Raw genomic sequence first — 16,897 nt, 5'->3', positions numbered from 1 at the left:
CTCCAGCCAGGCTGGGAGGAAGGGAAAAAGGGTTTCTGAGGGCTCAAAAGGAGATCTCTCACCTCCTCCCCTGGGCTGTGCCACTGATGACTGACACCTAAGGAAAGCACAAGTGGTGTCAGCTCAGCCCTTGCCTTGCCTTGCCTTCCCTTCCCAAACCTTACCTTTCATTCCCAAACCTTCCCCTCCCAAACCTCCCTTTCCCAAACCTTCCCTTTCCCAAACCTTCCCTTCCCAAACCTCCCTTTCCCAAACCTTCCCTTTCCCAAACCTTCCCTTCCCAAGCCTTCCCTTCCCAAACCTTCCCTTCCCCTTTTCCTTTTCCCTTCTCCCTTCCGCCTTCCCTTCTCTCTTCCCTTTCCCTGCCCTCATTTATTCCTCCTATCATTCCCAATAGCCTCCCCCCTGGCAGACCCCCTGCAGCCCCACCTTTCCCCGCTCCTTCCAGACCCCCAAGCCTGCGGCTCCTTCCCCCTCTCCTCTCCTCCCTCCCTCTCCTCCCCTTGTCACATCCATTGCCGGCGCCGCCTCTCCCGGATCCAGGGGAGCCAGGAGCAGTCACTCCCATTGCACCCGGCGCCGTCTGCGTGCCCGGGAGCTGCTGCCTGGGGGGTGACAGCCCTTCCACTGGCCTTGGAAACGTCAGGAGGGTTTGGGATGCAGTGTCTGAACGCACCCAGGGAATGATCCTGATGGAGCAGGGCCAGCCCAGGTGACTCCGCTCGCAGCTGGGGGAGTTCAGGGAAGCCAAAACCCCAGAGCTGTGGTTGTGCTGCTGCTCTTCCCCTCCTGCAAGGGCAGCTGAAACATCCCAGAATTACCTGGCAGCTGGAAAATGGGCCTCAGAGCAGATCCTCCATCCAGCTCTGGCACAGAAAAGTCTTCAAGCCCTCTGTGGCTTCTCCGTTCCCCACACCCCGAGTGGGAAAACCAGACCAAGAGCCACTTCTCAGGCTGGGAGAGCTGGGGGGTTCACCTGGGCAAGAGAAGGCTCCAGGGAGACCTGAGAGTCCCTGGCAGGGACTAAAGGGGCTCCAGGAGAGCTGGAGAGGGACTGGGGACAAGGTATGGAGGGACAGGACAAGGAGGAATGGCTTCAAAGTGTCAGAGGGCAGGGATAGATGGGATATGGGGAAAGGATTCCTGGCTGTGTGAGGAGGTTCCTGGAGCTTCCTTGAAAACACTCAGGTTGTGCTGTGTTCTGACAGTACAATTTTCATGGCACGTGAGACCCACCAAGAACATTCCGGGTGACCTGCCAGTGGGCTCAGAGGGTTGGCAGAGCCAGCCATCCCCCCCTCAGTGATGATGCCACCAGTGATGTCAGCACAAAGCACGGGCAGAAATGGCAGTGAAAGGCTGCTCTGCTGCTGATATTCCCCTGGAAGTGGCCCAGGTGCCACTGTCCTGGATCTCTATCCAGGGCCAGAGGCAGAACCTTGGACAAACAGCACCACTCTGCTGGACCAGAGCAGAGGTGACAAGGTGGCCTCCATGGGTGGGTGTCCATGGCCCGTGGGCAAGGCTGAGGGTCCCACCCTGGAGCCCAGGGCTTGCTGCAGCACCCTCTGCTGTCCTGGGCCAGGCTGGGGACCCCTGAGCTCCAGCCCCTCCTGTAGCCCTCAAGTGACACCTGGGGCTTGCTGCAGCTCAGGCTTGTGAGTGGGAGTCACACGAGGGACCAGGGAGGGGAGGGGCACCAAGGGTCTGCAGGCAGGTCAGGCAGCCCCAGGCTAGGGGCTTCAGCTCAGCTTTGGCTCTTTCCAAGGCAGGGCCTGCCCTTCTGCTCCCAAAAACATTCACCCCGAGGGCCACACGGGTCTCAGCCTCTTCCCCAGGTTTCCCCATCGCTGCCTCAGACAGACACCAGCCTGTTGGGGTCCCCGAGCTGGCTGGAGGGGCAGAGGTCCCAGAACTGTCTGGGGCAGCAGGAGTTGGCCTCAGAAGAGCACGGGGGAGAAGGCCAGCCTGACCCCAGCTTGGGGAAGCTGTGCCCAGCCAGCCCATCCCCACCTCTGCAGGGAGAGCAGCTGGGTGAGGGGCAGGGGCTGCCCCCAAACCCAGCCCAGCCCCCCAGTGCGAGACCCCCAGTGCTCTGGGGACAGAAGGGACAAAAAGAGTACCCATTCCAGCTTCACCACAGCACTGGCAGGAATGAAGAAGCTCTGCTTTAATAAACTAAACCTGTCGGGGAAGGGGAACTGGGGCTGTCCTGGGGCTCCCAGAGCTGCCACGGAGATGTCACTACTTCTTTTTGCGGCCTTTGGTGTTCATTCGGATCAGCTGCAGCCCCTCCTTCTTGATGTCCTCACGGCTCGGGACGTAGTCGTGCTCTTCCTCCTCCAAATCCAAGGAGACTGGAGGGAAGAGCGGAGTAGAGGTGGGTGGGAGGCTCTGGGGTCCATCCCTGCTGTGCCCAAGTCCCCAGCAGAGCCAGCAGGGTTTGGATCTGGGGGGATCCCAGAGATTTGGAAGACAAGCGACTCCCTACCTGCCCCATGGCATCTCTCCTTGTTCCTGCTGTGGCCTGATGCTCATCACCCCCCACACCTGCCTTCCTTCTCCCACAGTCCCACCTCAAACCACCCTCCCCGTGCTCAAAGCCCTGGGGACAGCCAAGGGCTGGGACAGTCTCTGTGTCCCCGCTGCGCTCTCCTACTGGGGGGTGCAGTGTCCTCAAAGGAGATCTTCAGGTTCCGTGTCTCAGCCGCAACTGATTTCTCCAGGAGGTCTCGGACCTTGGCAAAAGTCTGGGAGAGACACCCTGGGTAAGTGCTGAAGGCAGGGCAGGTGTTCCAGCCCAGGGGGTGCCCCACCTCGATAGTGTGGGGACACCCCCCAGCTCCCAGGGCCATCTGGGGCTCAGCTGCTCCAGGGCTCTTCCCTGGGGCCACCTCCCTGCTCTGGCTGAGGGAGGATGACTGGGATGGGCTGGGAGAGCCCTGGGGGGGTCCCCGAAGGTACAGCAGGGACGGAGGGACGGACCTCACTGTCCTTGTCGTAGGTCCTGGCGCTGGGGGGGCGCTCAGACACCCTCTGCTTCAGGTACCGCATCTTCTCCTCAACCACCCGGAGCTTCTCCTCCACCCCCACGGGCCGGGCAGACTCTTCCTGCAGGGAGGGAGAGGGAGAACAACCACCTCGATGGGGAGAACAGCAGAGCAAGCCCCCCCCGAGGTGGTGGTGGCTGCACCAGGGGTCACTGCGCTGTCCCACCCCGCGGGGGCCATGTGGGCACCTGGCCGGGGATGGTGATGCCGCGCAGGCGGACGACCAGGTTGTCGATGGCGTTCTCAAACTCGATCAGCTGCTCCTGGTTCCTCATCATCTCTGCCCGCCGCTGGTCCCGCCGGGCCTCCACCTCCTGCAGCTTCGCCCTCAGCTCCTCCACCCGCAGCCTGGGGCCAACACACCCGTCACACAACTGCCCAGGGGGCAGGGACACCCCACAGATCCGCTGCAGGCACCCCAAATCTACTGCAGGTACCCCCCAAATCTTCTGCAGACACCCCACACCTGCTGCAAGCACCCTACATCTGCTGCAGACCCCCCAAATCTCTTGCCAATGCTGCTTGCAACCCAACTCCGTGCTGCTGCCACCACTCCCCGTGCCAGGCAAAGAGCAAGGGTGCCCCCAGGGCCACACTGGGAGCTTTGGGTGCTGTGCCAGGAACAGGGTGGTGGGATCACCCTGCTCAGGAATCCCCCCAATGCAGGAGGGGTGGGTGGCTGCAGCGGGATGGAGCTTGGGGTGCCTGTTGGGACGTATCCCCCCCAGATGGTGGCCTGGTTGGCAGGGCTGCCCCAAGACCAGCAGCACCTGGCTGTGCTGAGAGGATCCTGAGCCTTCAGCTCCGCCCGCTTCATCTCCAGCTCCTTCAGGGTCTGACTCAGCACCTTCCCCTCCTCCTCGCACTTCTGCACATACTGCTCCAGCTCCTCCAGGGACTTGGACTGTGCCACGAGGCTGCCCGGGATGTCCTGGCCAGGGGAGAGCAGGAGGGCTCTGCCCACGGTGCTCCTGCTGGGGGCACCTCGGGGAGGTCACAGCTGCAATCCCGTGCCATGGACGAGGGCAGCTCCGTGTCTGCCCACACAGGAGACACTTTAGGGGGGCTCCAGGGAGAGCAGAGCGGACAAACCCCCCAGTGAAACAAGGGCAGCAGAGAGGTCTCAGCTCCCCAGCGTGGGGCAGCCCCAGGCTTGAGCAGGGAGGGGTTTTCATTACCCAGATGCTGCAGCACTGCAGGGCAGCCCTGGCCTTCTCCAGCACGTTGTTGAGAAAGGCCTCGCGCTCCATCTCAGTCCGGGCAGCCTCCGTGTCGGCCCCTGGGGTGGGAGGGGAAGGGGAGGGGAGGATGTGCCGGTGGCAGTGCCCACAGCCCGGCCCTGCCCCCTGCCAGGCACTCACCCCCCGTGGCATCCGAGGAGCTCTGGGCTTGCTCTGCGGACAGCATGGACGCTGCTTGCTGCAAGGACAGTCACTGTCACCCCCCTGCTGCCACCGGGGCAGCTGCCCCTGCAGCCCCCACCCCGGGGGGCTCAGCACCGCTGGCTTGCACCCACCCACAGCCCTGCACCCCCAGCTCACCTCTCTCAGCTGCCTTTCCGTCTCTACCTCTTGCTCGAGCTTCTCGATCTTCTCCCTCTGCTCCAGCAGGGTCTGCTCCCTCAGGGACCTCTCCAGGGGGACCTGGCGTCCTGTCTCAGCCGTGAGTTTCTGGAGCACAGCAGAGGAGGGACAAGTTGCTGCCAAAGTCAGCTGGAGCTTTCTTCAGATTGCTTGCTAGGTTTAGAGGATTGGTTTAAGATGGGCTATTGGGAAGCAAGTGTTCCCTGGGAGGGTGGGCAGGCCCTGGCACAGGTTGCCCAGGGAAGCCGTGGCTGCCCAAGCCCTGCAAGTGTCCAAGGCCAGGTTGGATGCGCCTTGGAGCAACCTGGGACAGTGGAAGGTGTCCCTGCCCACGGCAGGGGGTGAAATGAGATGATCTTGAAGGTCCCTTCCAACCCAACCCATTCCATCAATCGAGGATTTGGGAGCCAGCTGAGCTTTTGGGATGGCCAAAATATCCAAAATAACCTCATTGCACACAAACAGGCTGGGAAGGAAGGTGGGAAAGGCAGACTGGGCCATGGAGCAAGCTGCCTTCCCCATGCCTGGTGCTTCACTCAGGCTGTCCCCAGCCCCAGGGCAGCCTGGCCCAGCAGGAGCTGTGCAGGCATCTGGGTGCTGTGGGCAACTCCAGCTCCGTCTCTTGTGCTCTTGACTGAAGGGATGAAGTGCTGTCTGGGGGCGCTGGAAGGTGCCAAGGGGTCCCAAGGTCCTTGTCCCAAGTCTCACCTTGATGACATCACCAGCTTTCAGGTTTTGCTGGGCTGTGAGCTCCTCATGGAACATGGCACTTGTGCCACTCATGAGGTCCAGGTGTCGAGGCAGGTAGAACAGCTCCTGGGACACAGGGAACACAGCAGGTCACGCCTCGCGCCCTGGGGGTCCCCCAGGCTGTGACAGGGGATGGGGGGAGCAGGAGGACACAGACACAGCCCCTTGGGCACTTGGTGCCTCTGCAGGGGGAGCAGGTGGGATGATGGCACAGTGAGCAGGAGCTCACCTTCTTCAGGATGTCCTGCACCTGCAGGTACATGTTGGTCACCCTCTCGCCAGCCTGAATTTTCATGTTCATCTTCTCCAGTTCGTTGCCCAGCTGGCGAATGGCCTGGGGCAGACACCGGGGGAGGACATGAAGTGACTCTCTGGGCCATACCCAGTGCCCAGCTGGGGGCTGCAGGATTGAACCCCACACCAAGAGCTCCGGGGTACCTGAAACTGTGGCTGCTGCAGCTTATCATCCACCTCAGCATCCTTGAGCTGCTGCAGGTACCTCTGGCGATCGTCCCGGGCCTTGGTCCACAGCTTCACCTGGTGGTCCAGCATGTCTAATACCTTCACCTGGTCATGGACCTCTGCCTCCAGCCTCTTCTGGGCTGCCTGGATGGGCATGGGAATATTTAGCAAGCTGGATGCTGCAGGAAAAGGGGGTCCTACCTGGGAAACTCCCCCAAAGTAGAGCTGGGGACACCGGGACGTTGCTGCGGGACATTGTCACGCCTTTGACAGGCTGGCATGTGGGAGAGCTTTGCTGGGGTGAGGCAGAAGTGGGAAGGGCTAGGCTGGCCTTAGGGACTCTGCAGAACACAGATCCAGGGCTGGGGTCAATCAAATCGACCAGTGCCCCAGCTGTGGGTGTTGTCAGAGCGGCAGCACCGCTCTGGCCCTGTGAGAGGCCCCCAGGCAAAGGCAGTTCCTCCATCTCCATGGGCTCAGAACCAGGCCACAACCTTGGGACAGGCAGTGAAGGACAGCGATGGTATCTCTCTCCCAGGGATGCATCCTAGGACCCCAGGAACCCAGGCAGTGCCAGGCTGGGACAGCCAGGAGGTCACTGGGGCCGGGGGTCTGCTCAGGGAGCTGAAGGAGGACCTGTATGGATGGGTCCTGTGGTGGAAAGGGACCCTCAGCACTCCCGCCAACACCCTGGGAATCACCACAGCGGCCCTGGGGGGCTGTCCTTGTGCTGGCACCACATCCCTCTGCCATGCACTGCTCTTGGCAGTGTTCCCAGAGCCCCAGCTCCCCAGGGGCTGAGCAGCCCGTCCCACCAGACCCTGCTGGTACCTCCAGGCTCTCAGTGGCCGCAGCAGCTGTTTTCCCCGCTTCGAAGGCATCGTTCGCAGGGAGCCTGTTGTACTGCGGGCAGGAGAGGGACAAAGGACTGTCACTGCCAGCCTGGCAACAGCCACATCCTGCTGCTGGCTCCTGCAAGGGAGTGCTGCAGGAGCTGCTGGAGCAGGGCTGCAGCAGGCGGGGGGAGCCTTTTGGTACCTTCAGCACAAAATCCAGGACACGGGCATCCTCCTGCAGCGCCTGCTGCAGGCTGGGCAGCAGCTGTCTGTTCTGCCGGAGCTTCTCCTCACACGACTGCGAGAAAATCTGCAAGCCTTTGGCTGCAGGACATCAAGGGCTCATTGGTAACGTGCAGGACGACGGTGAAGGGCCCCGAGCCCGTCCCCGTCCTCGCCAGGCCGAGGGGCAGCACCTTGCAGGGCGACGAGGTCGCGCAGCTCCCGGCAGCGCTGCTCCAGCCCGGCCTTCTTGCCCTGTGTGCCGCCAGCACCGCCGCCCTGGGCCCTCAGCCCTGCATCTGCCATCCTGGAGCCAGGAGGAGCAGCCACGGTGGCCTCACAGCCCGGGGAGGGAGTCACAGCGCTGGCACCCCTCCAACGGCCGCCCCCCGGAACCGGCCCCGGGGCACCTCCAACTGCCACCCCACACGGGACTCCTGCTCTGCCACGGGCCCTACAGGCCACACATTAATTAGCAACTGATTAATGAGAGGGAGAAGGATTCCAGTCTTATTTCCTATTGCTGTGGCAACAGCAGTTGTCACCTGGCCAGTCACGGGCCATTCTGACCCCCACCAGGAACAGAGGGGCAATTCCAGGGAAAACACGTGTACACCCAACACACCAGCAGTGCTCTCCAGGAAGCTGCCAGCTCATTTACATGCCCACCTCTGGAAATTCTACTTAATTAGCCAGGAAATCGTTGTGCAAGGAATTCTACTCCTGCAGAACAGGCAAAGCCAAGGCATTACCAATACTGAGCTTTATTTTGATGCTCACCAGACATTCTCGCTGAACTACAAATATGACAGGAAATGCCAGCGTGTCCATTTATTTGTTGATAAATAAACCCAAGCTCCCTCCAGCAGAGAAAATCCTTAATGTTTGGATTTGCAGAAAAAAAGGGTTTCATAAGGAAATTGCCTTCCTTGCACCAAGCTCCTAAATCAGCTCAGATGAAGGTTCTGTAACTCCAGATCTTCGTCCTGCAGCCACCCTGTTGTGCTCAAGGTGTTGAACATGGAAAACATAGAAATTAAAGGCTTGTGAAATCAAGTGTTACCCACACAAGATCCTCTGAGGCTCTTGCTCAGCATCTCATTTGTGTATTTATGAACTGCAGGTTAGTGCTAATTGCCAGTGACAAGCTAAGTATCCACATGATCATCCTCAGTGCTTCCTGAAGCGTGCACGGGGAGATGGCGCCGGGAAAGCAGCAGTTCAGGGCTGTACCCACAGAGATCTCCGCACTGAGCCTGTGTTCACGTGGCCAATCCAGTAATTACACCACTGAATTTCCTGGGCAGCATTTAAACCCCCTGGGGGCAAGAGAGCGTTTTAAAACGGATCAAGTGGTTCAAGAATCGCTGTTGCACCTGCCCTCAGCAAAGCTCAGGCTCTGGAGTGGCAAGTCCTCCCCAAATCCCGCTGAAGGAGTTGATGCTGGCCTTGCACGAGCACAAATCAGCTTCCCAGGTGAAGCCTTGGACTGGGGATCCACCTGACATGCCAGACCTCCCCTCCCTCCAGCCGATTTCCACCCTGCTGAAATCCTGGGAAATTCACGATGAGGCCAAGGCCCAGAGGAAAAGGTCAGGAGTCCAAACTTGAGCTCAGTTTAACTGTCAGAGGGTGAGCTCTGGAAGGCAGCAGGAACCAGGGACCACCACACACTCACCTGGGAGAGATCTAATCCTTGGCTGGATTTATCCCCAGCTCCTCACCTGCTGCCTACTGTCAGCACGGAAACGGGAATGTAACGTTAAAGGCTCCCATTAGCTTTTAGTCACTGAACCAGCTCTGCTTTGCCCGGTGCTTCTTATTTTTAGTATCTCCTTCCCCCATCACTGTCCTCCCTTCCCCTCCCCTCTGAAACCCCTCCCAATCATTTGTTTACCACAGCTGCAAGAAGATTGAACACAATTAGCAGGAACTCCATCCCGTGCCCTAGGAGCTGGCTGGAAATTCCGTGCCTGGATTAGAGAGAGCAGCACAAAGAGACAGAGGATAAAGGCCAGCTGCCAGAATTGGTCTGTGCTGCGCTAAAAAGTAGAGGGGCACACACAAACAATTCCTGCTGGGAATTACAGCCCAACAAAAGCCCGTCTGGCTCCATGGCCAGAGGCCACCACTGCCTGTTTGAGATTGATTTTATAATGTGAACAGAGAGAGCAGCTCCCAAGCACAGGCTCAGCCCACAAAAAGCCTTACCACAGCCAGGGATATCTCCTATACTATTAACAAAAATAAGTATTTTCTTTATCTATAATATATAAATAGATGATCATTTGCTTTTATTAATATAGCTAAATATATCTTATTCATAAGTTATTTGGAGAACATAATTTCTAAGTCAGCAAATGCTGTTATATCCAGTGAAGGAAATCTTTACTAACGGTCCTTTGAAGTACTTTAATTGCCAAACAGCCAATTATGGAAGTCTAAGTCAGTTTTCACGCTGCCAAGAGACTGATTTTTGGACATGATTCACACTTTGCACCTGTCAGAAGTGAAAATGCAGGTTTTTTTAAAGGTTCCTCTCCTCACACACAAGCCCCCTCCTCAGTGGCCAGTGCAATCTTCCACTCAACACTGACAACCTCAAAAATATCATTTAAACAACTTCAACAGCAACCCTGAAACGAAAGCAAAGCCAGAGCGACCTCCTGCCACATCCTAACTCAGTCCTTATTAGTGCAACCCTGACACAGGACCTTCCTACAGGCAAAGACATCTGTAACCCAAACAAGTGTAGAATGATAAAAAAAACACCCCTACGCTGCACGGAAAAATCCCAAAGGATCAGTGTCAGAAAATGTTTGGCAGCAAGAGATTGGAAAAAACCCATGAAGGCCAAACAGAAGAGAGTGTGGCAACACCAGTCATTTCAGGGCAGGCTGTCGAAGCAGAACTGCTGCAGGGTGGTTTTGTTATTCCAGCTTTTCATCCCCTTCCTCCACATCCTTCAGACTGAGCACTTCCAGGGATCCCCTCCCTTTGGTCTCACTGCGGATCAGCTCGTCGATCTCTCGGAAGCAGCCGGGGTCAACAAGGCACACCTGGAATGTTCCACATGTCACAGTCAAGCAGGAATATTGGAATGTCATCAGCCCCTAATCAAGGCCTAACATTAATTCTCGTTAAAAAAAACCATTTAGATACTAAGAAGGCCTTTGCAGAGTTGATAAACAGCATCTATCAGGTAGTCTAATCTTTCCACTGAATTTCTGCAGCTCCAGTTCCCCATGCTGGACATGGCTTTTTCCAGGTGGGATTGCTGGATTCTAATCTGTTCCCAAAGAAGATTCTTACTAATACCAAATTTTGCTTTAGCATAGACTTAAAAAAGTAATAAGTAATCACAAATAAATATTAAAATATAATAAAATAATAAAATAGAGGCCTGAGCCACCACATAAATAACAGTAACATTCCACATATGCAGATAAACTTACCAGTGTGGCAGGATAATCAATACTAAGAGAAATTGCACTGTGCTTCTGCTCAGCTTGGAGCAGCAATCTGTGGGTAATAAAGGCTCACAATCCCTAGGATTGTGTGAAATTAAAAACCCCAAACAGCAGCTCTGATTCAGGATCTCGAGTAAACCTGCAGTTCCACCTCCCACCTCTGAGTTCACCTTCTATTAAAATATGTAGTCAAGTCAAGTACGAAGCCCAGGGGCTGCTTTTTACTTACAATTTCCAGCTGCTCCTGGAAGTCCTCGCTTTCTATAACTTTAATCAGGGGCTTGAGCTTCTCTTTCAGTTTCTTGCCCTCCTTTGGTGGGAGGAGAAACCTCAGCCTCATGTGAGCACGTTCAATTTGCATGGTCTCCTTCAGCTGCCTGATCACTTCCAGGGCCTGTGAGGACATGAAGAGCATTTACACACCTGCTTCAGAACCACTCCACACATCAAAATCCCCAACCCTTTGCATCAGCTTCAGACCCATCTCTCAGTGCTGGTCACTGGCACTCTGCTGCAGGGAGGTTGTTGTCACACCCTTTTTGACAGATTAACAAGAAAAAGCAGAGTTCTTGCTGTTTGTGATCACTTCAAACACTTAAAAACCTGAAATAAAATTAAATAGCAGTTACACTGCAAAACACCACAAACCAATGTGGTTCAGATGCAAAGCCTGATATAACACCTCAGTTAGAATAAATCACAAACCTTTGATTTTTTGTTTCAGGTGTACCACTGTTGCTGTTTTATTTCAGTTTCTTTCTTTCCCCCTTCCCCGAATTTTTTAGAAAACAAAGTGCCTGAGTTTCAGGAGCTGCTTGTATTCAGCTGCCAGATGTCTGAGTAATCCCTGTGAGGGCTCAGGTGCTGATCCCTGTGTGACAGGGAGCTGAGGAATTACACCAGAGCACGGCACCTCAGAGCAGGAGCTGGTGTTGCAGGAAGACTCACCTGCTGCTTGGTGCTCTTGTTGGGTTTGACAGAGTAGTGGATGTCCTTCATGGCTCTCTCGATGAGGATCACTGTGTAGGGCCTCTTTGTTTCAGGGTTCACACATTTGTCAGCCACGATGGTGGCGATGTCTCGGAACATCTGCTCCAGCTGAGTGTGGCGCTCCTTGTCTGACACCTGCAGCTCCCCTTTGGATAAAATCTGCATTGGAACAACAAAGAAATCAGTTAATCAACATCATGGATGTGAAGAGTGAAAATTCCAGTAACTCTGTTAAATTTAATCATTGTTTGAATGGCCTGAGTAGATGTGAAGTGCAGAAAACAACAACGTTAATAAAGTAAATTGTTATGACAGCTCTGGAAAGACTTCAGACAAAAAACTCACCATGGAAACACTGAACTACAGTGAGGGAGGCACAGATCTCACAGCATCATGGAGTATCCTGAGCTGGAAGGGACCCACAAGGATCATGAAGTCCATCTCCTGACCCTGCACAGACAACCCAGCAATCCCCCCCTGTGCCCCAGAGGATCATCCAAACCCTCCTGCAGCTCTGGCAGCCTTGGGGCTGTGCCCACTGCCCTGGGGAGCCTGTTCAGTGCCAACCACCCTCTGGGGGAAGAACCTTTGGCTGAGATCCACCCTGAGCCTGCCCTGACACAGCTCCAGCCATTCCCTGGGGGCTGTCCCTGCTCACAGAGAGCAGAGATTGGAGCTGCCCCTCAGGAAAAGCTACAGCCTGTGATGAGGTTTCCCCTCAGTCTTCTCTTCTCCAGTTGAACAGGCCGAGTGCCGTCAGTGTCCTCACACGGCTTCCCCTCCAAACCATTCTCCATCCTCGTGGCCTCCTTTGAATGCTCTCTAACAATTTCATATCTTTCTTATATTGCAGTGCCCAAACTGCCCCAGTGTTGAGGTGAGGCCACCCCAGGGCAGAGCAGAGCGGGACAATCCCCTCCCTGATGCCCCCAGGACAAGGTTGGCCCTCCTGGCTGCCAGGGCACTGCTGACTCAAGAGATTTACTTGAATTTTTATCACCCACAACAAGCCCATAGTTCCTATCCTACACAGAAGGATCAAGAGATTGGATCTGTTATTTACACTTATGTGAATTGTCCAAAGTAAGCAACTATCCACTTATCTTACGCGAGGAACTCTTCAATGCTTGACATCAGTGCAGAGAAGCTGTGTGTTAGAACATTCAGAACTCTTTTCAGCCAGATGCATATGTAAAACTTAAGACTATAAAACAGAGTTTCTCCCCTGCTTTTTACTCATTTCATAACAAACAACTACAGCAGCATTCTGCAAACAGTACAGACCAACCTACTGTGTTACTGTAGGTCTTCTATAAGCTTTTGTAAAGCAAAACCTACCATCTTACAGATTTCTGTTTGGTCATCCGTCCCAAATGCCTGAACCAGATCTTCCTTCTTCGCCACCTGGCCTTTGGAAACGTTGACAAACACTGTATGTGTCTGCAGGACCTCGTCGAGATCTTTCTCCCTAAAGACAAGAACAGGGTTAGAAAACCTCACAGAATCATCCCAGAATGTGATGGGCTGGAAGGGACCTCAAAGATCACCCAGATCAACCCCCTGCCGTGGGCAGGGACACCTCCCACCAGCCCAGGTTGTTTCAAATCCTGTCCAGCCTGGCCTTGGACACTTCCAGGGATCCAGGGGCAGCCACAGCTTCTCTGGGCAACCTGTGTCAGGGCCTCGCCAGCCTCACCGGGAAGGATTTCTCTCTAATATCCCTTTTAACCCTGTCCTCTGTCAGTGTGAAGCCACTCCCCCTTATCCTGCCACTACAGGTCCTTGTCCAAAGTCCTCCTCCAGCAAAGCCACCAATGCGAGGAGCACATCAGTGTTTAACTAAAGAACACCTCCTGCTGCCCAGGGCTGGATCAGCAGCGCCTGAAAAACCTCCGTCACCGAGGTGCCACTGCCCAGGGACTCCCCTTCCCGGCCCCGCAGCATCTCCCGGGGGTCACACCCGGGCCCCTCAGGGGTCACTGCCGAGGGGGCACACGGGCTCCCTCGGCCCCTTTCCCGGCTCCCCACACGGTCCTTCCCCGCTCCCCCCCCCCCTCCCGGGCCGCCCCGCCGGCTCCCCGGGGCACTCACGCTCCGCTGCGCCAGCCCATGACCTTGTTGCGGTAGCAGGCGATCTCGAAGCGCTTCCCGGCGCGCCGGGCCCGCACCACGGCCACGTTGGTGAGGCGGATCTGGTTGGTGGGGGTGAAGATGGACATGGCGGCGGCCGCGGGCGCTGAGCGGCCCCGCCCCGGCCCGGCAGTGAATGGCGGCGGGGCGGGCCGGGCGGAAGGGGCGGGAGCGGCGCATGGCGGGCTGAGGGCAGCGCCGGCCGGGCCGGGGGGTCGGTGCGGGGCTGGGCTGGGCTGGGCTGTGGGGCTGTGGTGCCGGTGGTGGCACAGTAATGGTGAGGGGAGGGTGTGGTAACCGCGTGTGTGCGGGTGGAGTGACTCTGAGGTGGGGCTGTGGGCAGTGGGGGGGGGTGATAAGCGTGAGGGGGCTGTGTGTGGTACTGCTACTACTACTACTACTAATAACAACAAGGAGCGGGCACATAACCACGTGTGTGTGTGGAGTAACTGTGAGACAGACGGGCTGGGAACCGTGGGGGTATAGCTGTGATGCTGGCTGGGGGGGATTTGTGGGATCACAGCCGTGGAGGGGGGTTTGGGGGTCGTAACCGTGAGGGGAGAGGGTGGTAGTAGTAGTAATAATAATAATAATAATAATAATGGTGTTCACAGGCACCACAGAAGCTCATTGCTGGCTGCAGCATTCTGTTCCCTGAATGTGCTGCGCCGGCTTTGCAATATCTCAGTTGTTCCAAGTCAAACTTCACTTGCACCGTGCAATTCTGAAAAAGTGCTTCCAGCTGAACCCACGTTTCAGTCTGCCCTTGAAACTCTGTAATCAGTGCAATAGCTAATGTGTGTAAGCAAGAGCTGTGTTCAGTAGCAGGCTGTGGAGGTGATTCCCCCTTGAACCGGAGTTTTCTAGTTCCAGTAGATCTGCACTTGTGTCAAACTAAGGCCAGTACGATCCAGTGGCTGTTTCAAAAGGATTTTTTGCTTTCAGGCACTTACACAGCTCAAATATTTTTCTGCTTTTTCCTTATAACAGAGGTGTCATATAAAGAAAAAAACCCCAGAATGTTCAGGCTCAGAATCTAAAATATTAACTCGAAGCTCAGCTGACACACCTGAGGAGGTGAAGGCTTCTTGATTCAGTTTTAGTGCCTTAAGCCAAAAGCTGTTTTCTGCAGTGCCTGGGGAGCAGCTGATGCCATGAGACTGTGGGGACTTTGTGGTTGTTTTTTGTGTGCTCATTCCACATTTGGAATCTGTGGCTTATTCCAGATTTAGATGTCTCAATGGATATGTGGAGCTACTTCCATACTTGCCTGGCGTCCATATGGCTGCACAGATTTTACATCTACTCTGCTGTTGCTTTGGGGATCAGCCTGTGGATTGTCATTCAGTTCACCACCACCAAAACCAAAAAGAAGGTAACTGAACCTGTCAGCCCTTTTGTCTGAGGAGACCCCAAAACCCCATGAGTGGAAGTGAGGAGTTGCTGGGTGAAGGCACCCACTGGTGCAGTGAAATGTTCCGTGTCACTGTGGGCCCACCTAGAGGGCTGCAAATCCCAAATGCTGCTTAGTTCATGTGATTATAATCCTCAGTTTGGATTGTTTTATGTTTGAGGGTCACTAAAAGCTACTGTTGCTCTGATTTTGGAGCAGATGTCACCTGGACACTTTTCACACTGTGTCAGCCACTCCAAGTAAATCCCTCTGCTTGTGCCCTGTGTTTTCACCTTCGTGTTTGCAGTGATGTTAATGACAAGGTTGGACTGGTTTAGGTTGGGAGTGGGATTGGACCATACAGGAACTGAAAACCTCCTCGTGCAGGTGGTTGAAGTTCTGCTGGAAGAGTTTTGGAGAGTTGGATCCTTTTATCTCCCAGATGTTGCAGCATGGCTTAGGTCAGGGAAACACTTCCTGCTGGCTTTGCCTGGGTGTAAGAGGAACCCAAATGCTGTTGCATTTGTGTAGTGCTGACAGTCTGGCCACAGGATTTGAATTTTAAATGCTTTTGGTTTAACATCACTTGCAAAGGGGATTGATTGAAGGTGACACAGCTCCTGTTTCATAGGGTGAAAAATCCAGTGGGAATCCCACTTCCTCCAGAGGGACAGAAGACAAGCTGGTAAATGGATGTGCCACCCCTCAGGCAAAGGAGGTGTATGTTACTGGAGTGAAGATCTTCTATGGGTCTCAGACTGGCACAGCAAAGGTATCAGTTACTTTTGTTCCACATTTGTGAAATAGATCTGAAACATTGTTGGGATTCAAGTATGTTGCTTGTCTTAAAACACTGCACTGGGTACAGATCTGAGAGGTCATTAGGAAGTTCATTAGCTCCTTACAAGTCATTGGCCAACACGAAAGGTAAGTGAAAATTCTATAAAAATAACATTTTCCCCCCTCCTTTATGTGGGGCCTGCAGGATACTGATTATGAAACTTCAACTTTACTCTTACACTATAATTTTAATTTGCTAGCAGGTCTTCATAGAAAGAGGTGCTGGCTTTGGTGCTTTCTCGAAAAGAAATGCCATTTGTGTGTGTAAATGTATAAAGCCATTAAAATGCATGGAACTCTCAGCCAGTTGCTTCATGTTTTTCGTGTGAGGAGTTACAGGCCCAGTGTCCAGGCCTCAGGTTTTTCCTGTGCTGGGAGAGGTTTTGTGGCTGAGCACAGCAGTGCTGCCGGGTGTTGAAGTAACTGATAACTTCCTCTATGTTTCTTTTTCCAGAGGTTTGCCAAAGCTCTGGCTGAAGCTGTTACTTCCCTTAATTTGCCTGTGGAAGTCGTTAACATGGGAGACTGTGACCCAGATGACTGTTTGGCAGAGGAGGTGGGTATGGCATGAATAGCAATAGTAAATACAGGTGTTTTCCTGGGCTTGCCAAGGCTGTTTTCCTTATCTGTTTCTCTCTTCTTCTCCTGGAAGTCCCCAAAGCTGTGTGTTGGAAACTGTTCCCCTGCTACCTAAGCGAGTGTAGCCCATCAGGCCCTCAGCAGAAAATACCTAAATTTGGGAAATTACTGGGAAAGCACCACACAGAACATTTGGAAGCTGACAGTGATCTTGTATGAGCCAGTTCTGTAACTCGGGTGTGAGAGTGGCTGCACCAGGTCCCCTGTTCTCTGTGTGCACCTGGGGAAGGGTTTAGAGCCAGAACAAGCAGCTGGTGATGCTTCTGCAGGTTTTACAGGCTTACAAGTTAGAAACTCCTTGGGAGGTGTTTGCAGCAACCCTTGATGTTTTTTCTTCTGTGAATATTGATAGTTTTAATTAATCCTAACAAAATGTTTTGGTTGTGTCCCCCTCCATTGGGAACTGGGTGTTGGAAGTTCCTGAGGGTTTCAGTGTGAATTGTCAGCACTGGCTATTGCCCCTGACAAACCTGGAAATGTGAGGTTGGGAAGTTTTAGGTGTTTATCTGTGGGGGACTTTGTGGTGAAGGAG

At 54.6% G+C, this 16,897-nt stretch overlaps 3 protein-coding genes across 3 annotated transcripts in view; 1 reads left to right on the top strand and 2 right to left on the bottom strand.

Annotated features, from left to right (window-relative positions):
• Nucleotides 1-2,244: 2,244 nt before the first annotated feature.
• Nucleotides 2,245-7,212, bottom strand: CCDC183 (coiled-coil domain containing 183). Its single transcript, XM_027896332.1, has 14 exons — nt 7,098-7,212; nt 6,884-7,005; nt 6,677-6,748; nt 5,822-5,989; nt 5,613-5,717; nt 5,342-5,449; nt 4,592-4,720; nt 4,412-4,469; nt 4,229-4,329; nt 3,821-3,981; nt 3,239-3,398; nt 2,986-3,111; nt 2,660-2,750; nt 2,245-2,357 (listed from the first exon to the last, which is right to left on the bottom strand). The coding sequence occupies exons 1-14, from the start codon at nt 7,207-7,209 to the stop codon at nt 2,245-2,247; spliced, it is 1,626 nt and encodes a 541-aa protein (XP_027752133.1). The 5' UTR covers nt 7,210-7,212.
• A 439-nt stretch (nt 7,213-7,651) lies between these two features.
• Nucleotides 7,652-13,633, bottom strand: SBDS (SBDS ribosome maturation factor). The gene is made up of 5 exons (XM_027896303.1): nt 13,455-13,633; nt 12,702-12,831; nt 11,322-11,522; nt 10,603-10,767; nt 7,652-9,962 (listed from the first exon to the last, which is right to left on the bottom strand). The coding sequence occupies exons 1-5, from the start codon at nt 13,580-13,582 to the stop codon at nt 9,834-9,836; spliced, it is 753 nt and encodes a 250-aa protein (XP_027752104.1). The 5' UTR covers nt 13,583-13,633; the 3' UTR covers nt 7,652-9,833.
• A 26-nt stretch (nt 13,634-13,659) lies between these two features.
• The window catches only part of TYW1 (tRNA-yW synthesizing protein 1 homolog), a 54,338-nt gene continuing 51,100 nt past the window's right edge, over nt 13,660-16,897 (top strand). The window contains exons 1-4 of the mRNA XM_027896302.1: nt 13,660-13,707; nt 14,720-14,868; nt 15,518-15,658; nt 16,181-16,282. Coding sequence (XP_027752103.1) covers nt 14,734-14,868; nt 15,518-15,658; nt 16,181-16,282 — 378 coding nt within the window. The 5' untranslated portion in view covers nt 13,660-13,707; nt 14,720-14,733. The remainder of the gene's footprint in view (nt 13,708-14,719; nt 14,869-15,517; nt 15,659-16,180; nt 16,283-16,897) is intronic.

The sequence above is a fragment of the Empidonax traillii genome, unplaced genomic scaffold, assembly GCF_003031625.1.
Source record: "Empidonax traillii isolate 1590-97213 ecotype Southwest subspecies unplaced genomic scaffold, ASM303162v1 scaffold492:size733235, whole genome shotgun sequence".
Taxonomy (NCBI): Eukaryota; Metazoa; Chordata; class Aves; order Passeriformes; family Tyrannidae; genus Empidonax; species Empidonax traillii.
This window is presented reverse-complemented; position numbering and strand designations above follow the sequence as displayed.